At 44.7% G+C, this 6,050-nt stretch overlaps 1 protein-coding gene across 1 annotated transcript in view; it reads right to left on the reverse strand.

The window, feature by feature from the left end:
* LOC122539512 (otogelin-like protein) overlaps positions 1–6,050 on the reverse strand; it is a 248,549-nt gene that overhangs the window by 136,433 nt on the left and 106,066 nt on the right. The window contains exon 8 of the mRNA XM_043674458.1: positions 5,453–5,596. Within this exon, the coding sequence (XP_043530393.1) occupies positions 5,453–5,596 (144 nt within the window). The remainder of the gene's footprint in view (positions 1–5,452; positions 5,597–6,050) is intronic.

Here is a 6,050-nt window from a genome sequence, read left to right on the forward strand (position 1 = left end):
TTAAGTGTATAAGTCCTGTTAAGATTTGCTTTCCCAAACTGCAGCACCTCGCATTTATCTGAATTGAACTCCATCTGCCACCTCTCAGCCCATTGGCCCATCTGGTCCAGATCCTGTTGTAATCTGAGGTAACCCTTTTCGCTGTCCACTACACCTCCAATTTTGGTGTCACCTGCAAACTTACTAACTGTACCTCTTACGCTCGCATCCAAATCATTTATGTAAATGACAAAAAGTAGAGGACCCAGCACCGATCCTTGTGGCACTCCACCGGTCACAGGCCTCCAGTCTGAAAAACAATCCACCTAGTTTATGTTTGGTTTCTCAAATGTAGAGTAGGCCATACTGGGTGCAGCAAATACAATAGACCAGGTGGAAGAGATGTAGGTGAAATGCTGCTTCACCTGAAAAAACTGTTTAGGCCATGGGATGGTGAGCAGGGAAGTGGTGAAAGGGGTTGCACCTTCTGTGGTTAAACACAGGATGGTGATGTGGGAAGCGACGTGGTGTTAGTGGTTTTTGAGGAATGAACTAGGGTGTCCTGGTGGGAATGACCCTGGTGGAATGCAGATGGAGGAGTGAGGGGAAGATGTGTTTGGTTGTGGCATTTTGCTGAAGTTGTCTGAAATGGCAAATGACGATCCTTTGAAGGCAGACATTGGTGGAATAAAAAGTGAAGACGGGGGGATCCGATCATACTGTTGAGAGTGATGGGAAGGGGCAAGGGTGGAAACATGGGTGAAAGGTTGGATTTGGTTGAGGGCCCTGACAACCACAGTGGGTGGGATACTATGATTATGGAAGGTGGAACAGCAGCGCCGTTTTGGAAGGTGATATCATCCAAACAGATATGAAGTAGGTGAAGGAACTAGGAGATTGGGATGGAGTCCTTGCAGGATGTAGAGAGTGAAGAGCTGTAGTCAAGGTAGCTATGAACTGTTTATTCCCTGAAATGGAGATGGAGAGGTCAAGGAAAGGACAGGTAGTGTCAGAGATGACCTTGTGAAAGTTATAGAGGGGTGGAAATTGGAAGCAAAATTAAGAGGTTTTTCAAGGTCCAGGCAGGAGCATGAAGCAGCACTAAACCATTCATCAATGTAACAAGAAAAGAGTTGTGGGAGATGACCAGCACCTGCATGTTGTTGGTGGAGTAGGAGGGGGAGTCGAAGTGTTCAGCCATGGGGCGATGGGATTGGTTGGTTTGGGAGTTTCTGGACTAAGGGGGACATGACAGTGTTAAGGTCCTTCCTGGACCTCTCCATCTCCATCTCCGGCAATTGACTAGTCATCCATTAGACCAGTATATTAAATTATGATTTGGGTTATTACTTCAGAGGTTTATGATGTTGACCTCCAAAACCTCGTGTCACACACGTCATCCCTAATCTCGTCCATGTAAATGGCTCAAAGGACCTTTGTAGAATGTCTTAATTTGGGTTAAGTTAGTATCCAAAGATATATATGGAGCCAGCCTGATCAAGCTCTGACGAGGTCTACCAAGGTTAAAGGATTATATGGACCCAGCCTATTTCAAGGAGAAAGTGAGGACTGCAGATGCTGGAGATCAGAGCTGAAAATGTGTTGTTGGAAAAGCGCAGCAGGTCAGGCAGCATCCAAGGAACAGGAGAATCGACGTTTCGGGCATAAGCCCTGATTCTCCTGTTCCTTGGATGCTGCCTGACCTGCTACGCTTTTCCAGCAACACATTTTCAGCTCAGCCTATTTCAAGTCTTGCTGAGGTTAGCAATGCTTTGACCTTTGTAATAGTCTTAATTGTCTTGTGTCAGGCTGCTCCGGGGTGGTACAAAGGGCAGTCAAAGGGTATGCTTCAACCAGGTCAATTTTCACAACATGCAGCTATCTATTTCACACAATTCCACATTCCCTCCTTCTGTCATATCATGACAATCAGTTATACAGGTATATTAACAATTCAATTGAAAATACATTGGCACAAGCAAACAAGTAATCCTATTCCTACTAACAGTAGCAATATTAGTAAAAAGACCTTAAAGATCCAATCAAACATTCCGTGGCTCACTTTCTCCTTGTGATCTAATCAGCCCAACGAACCTAGTGGGTTCTAATCATGGAATCGCCTGCCAATCTTTTGTGTTTGATTAGTATGTCTCTTAATATGGTCAGGAGAAAGTGAGGCCTGCAGATGCTGGAGATCAGAGCTGAAAATGTGTTGCTGGAAAAGCGCAGCAGGTCAGGCAGCATCCAGGGAACAGGAGAATCGACGTTTCGGGCATAAGCCCTTCTTCAGTAAATGTTTTCCTGAAGAAGGGCTTATGCCCGAAAGGTCGATTCTCCTGTTCCCTGGATGCTGCCTGACCTGCTGCGCTTTTCCAGCAACACATTTTCAGCTCTTAATATGGTCAGCCAGGTTGGTGATACTCTCAGAGGCATCTGGAAAGTAAGTACAGCACTTTCTGACCTACAACAGCGTACATTCCTCCCTGCAAGGCTCGCAGATAATCCAAGGCCAGTTGTTTCTGTAATGCCGTGGTCCAGACAGCCACCAGCTCAGCTGAGACCTCAGCCAGTCCTTGTCCACCTGTCCTGGCTACTAGAGCTGTCCCATTTGCCAGGTATTCTAATGCTGAGGCCGCATCAATCAATTTGTTGACCTATTCCATACAGTGGAAAGGACATCATGAGGATCTGGCCTGTTCTGGTAATGGTTCTTTGGCTTGTGGATGGTAGTGCTTAAAGGAGTTTAGGTGATCCACGTTGAACACAACATATCCCAGATAACAGGATCTTATCCAACCGGTAGGAAGCAATGGGTACAATGCGGTGCCCTACACAATTCCACACCGAGGAGTCACAAATATTCCTGAACATTGTGTAATCATCAACAAATACCTCTTTCTCTGATATAATGATTCAGGAAAGTTCATTGATTGCAGTAGTTAAAGATGGTTGGGCCGATGAGGAACTCCAAGAGGGATGTCCTCAAACTGAAATGATTGACCTCCAACCCTCACAACCATCTTGCAATGCACCAGGCATGACTCAAAACAGTGGTGTGTTTTGCCCTTAATTCCCAATGATTCTAGTTTTGATGTCAAGGGTTATCACTCTCATCTCCCCTCTGGAATTCAGCTCTTTTGTCTATGTCTGAATCAAGGCTGTAATGAGGTCAGGAGCTGAGTGACCCTGGCAGAACCCAAACTGGTAGTCACTGAGCAGGCTATTGCAGAGCATGTACTGCTTAATAGCACTGTTGATGACACCTTCCATCACTTTGCTCTTGATCAAGAGTAGATTGATGGGGCAGTATTTGTAAGACTTAGATTTGTCACGTAATTTTGTGTACAGAACAAAGCTGGGAAAATTTCTACATTGTTGCTAGATGCCAGTGTTGTAGCTTTACTGGAACACTATGAGTAATGGCATATAAAATCTGGAGCACACATCTTCAGTACTATTATCAGAATGTTGTCAAGGCCCATAGCCTTTGCATTATTCATTACCTCCAATCATTTCTTGATATCATATGGAATGAATTGAATTGGCTGAAGATTGGCTTCTGTGATATTGTGTACCCCTGGAGGAGTCTGAGATGGATCATCCACTTGGCACTTATGGCTGAAGGTTGCCGCGAATGCCTCTTCCTTGTCTTTTGCACTGAGGTGCTAGATCTTCCATCATTGAAGATGGGGATATTTGTGGAGTTTCCCCCTCCAATGAGTTGTTTAATTGACAATTCACAGCTGGACGTGGATGACTGCAGAGCTTAGATCTGATCCATTGTTTGTGGGATCACTTAGCTCTGTCTATCACTAGTTGCTAATGCTTTTTGGCATACAAGTAGTCCTGTTTGGTTGCTTCACCAGTTGACACCTCACTTATAAGTATTCATAGTACTCCTCTTGGCATATCCTTCTTCACTCTCCATTGAACCAGTATTAAATTTCTGGCTTGATGGTAATGATAAAGTAGGAGCTATGCCAGGCCATATAGTAGCAGATTTTTTTTGAAGCATGATTCTGCTACTGTTGAAGGCCCCCAGAGCCTCACTGACGCCCAGTCTTGAGTCGGTAGGTCTGTTTGAGGTCTGCCCGATTTAGCATGGTTATAGCGCCACATACGACAATGGAGGGTATTGCCATATGAAAGCAAGACTTCGTCTCCACAAGGACTATGTGGTGATCACTCTTATTGATATTGTCATGGACAGATGCAGCTGGCAGACTAGTGAGGAATAGGAAAGGTATGCTGTTCTGTCTTGTTAGTTTTCTTACTACCTGCTGCAGTCCCAGTCGAGCAGTTATATCTTTTACGATTCAACCAGCTTGATTAGTGGTGGTGCTGCCAATCCGCTTCTGGTGGTAGACACTTCCTCCAAGTGGTGTTCAATATTGAGTCATCAGATGAGGACGGGCTGTATGTGCTAATCAGCAGAAAGTTTCCTTGCCCATTTTTGACCTGATGCCATGAGACTTATGGAGTCCATAGTCAATTTTGAGGACTCGCTGGGCAATTCCCTTCCAACTGTATCCCACTGTACCCACCTCTTCTGGGTCTATCCTGTCAGTGGGACAGGACATATCCAGGGATGGTGATGGTAGTGTCTGGGACATTGCCTGTAAAGTGTGATTCCATGAATATGACTATACTAGGCTGTTGCTTGACTACTCTGTCCCACATGTTCATCTTTCTTCCCACCTATCCGCTTCACCCTCCCTACCAACTTTTCACAATCATCTCCCACCTGCATCCACCTATCGCCTTCCCAGCTTCCTTGCCCCCATCCCCACCCTCCTATTTATCTCTCAGCCCCCTTTCCCATCCCCCCCCCCCCCCCCAACATTCCTGATGAAGGGCTTATGCGCGAAACATTGGTTTTCTTACTCCTCAGATGCTGCCTGACCTGCTGCGCTTTTCCAATACCACACCTTTCTATTCTATGTGACAGCTCTCCCAGTTTTGACATTAGACTCCAGATGTTCATAAGTAGAACTTTTTAGGGTTGATAGGAATGTTTTTGCTGTTCTTATTTTTGGTGCCTCAGTTAATCCCAGGTGGTCTGTCCAATTTAATTTGCTTTTTGAGATTTTCTAATCGTTGATACAACTGAATAGCTTCTTAGGCCATTTCAGACAGCTGTTGAGAGTTAACCACATTGCTGTGAGTCACATGTCGGCCAGACCAGGTAATGATTAGAGACAAAAATCCTGCAGATACTGGAATCCAACATAGACAAGCAGGAGACTGGAAGAACACAGCATGCCAGGCAGCATCAGGAGATGGAGAAGTCGATGTACACCCAAAACATTGACTTCTCTATCTCTTGATGCATCCTGGCTTTCTGTATTCTTTCAGCCTCTTCTTGTCTACCTTAGACCACGTAATGATAGCAGTTTTTTTCTTCTCTTAAAGATATTAATGCAGTGTACAACACCAATTTCATTTGAAACAAAAAAGAACTTTGTAAACTCACCATGAGTTCATCTTTAATCTGAACCAACACTTGCAGGTGTAAATCCCAATATACTGTCAGGCCTACTGCAGTTTCTACAATAATATAGAAGCCAACATGCGAAATTCGGAATGGATAATTTGGCTCTTCAGAGTGGGATGTTATCTGTTGCACAAGGAACACAGAATATTATTTCTTATTTTGCCATTCACTCTGGAAAAAAATGCTGTGTTTTTTTACTACAATACTTAGAAACATAGAAAAATATTGCGCAGTACGGGCCCTTTAGCCCTCGATGTTGCGCCGATCCAAGCCCACCTAACCTACACTAGCCCACTATCCTCCATATGCCTATCCAACGCCCACTTAAATGCCCATAAAGAGGGAGAGTCCACCACTGCTACTGGCAGGGCATTCCATGAACTCACGACTCGCTGAGTAAAGAATCTACCCCTAACATCTGTCCTATACCTACCACCCCTTAATTTAAAGCTGTGCCCCCTCGTAATAGCTGACTCCATACGTGGAAAAAGGTTCTCATGGTGAACCCTATCTAAACCCCTAATCATCTTGTACACCTCTACCAAGTCACCCCTAAACCTTCTTTTCTCAATGAAAA

Source organism: Chiloscyllium plagiosum, chromosome 2 (genome assembly GCF_004010195.1).
Source record: "Chiloscyllium plagiosum isolate BGI_BamShark_2017 chromosome 2, ASM401019v2, whole genome shotgun sequence".
In the NCBI taxonomy this organism is placed as follows: domain Eukaryota; kingdom Metazoa; phylum Chordata; class Chondrichthyes; order Orectolobiformes; family Hemiscylliidae; genus Chiloscyllium; species Chiloscyllium plagiosum.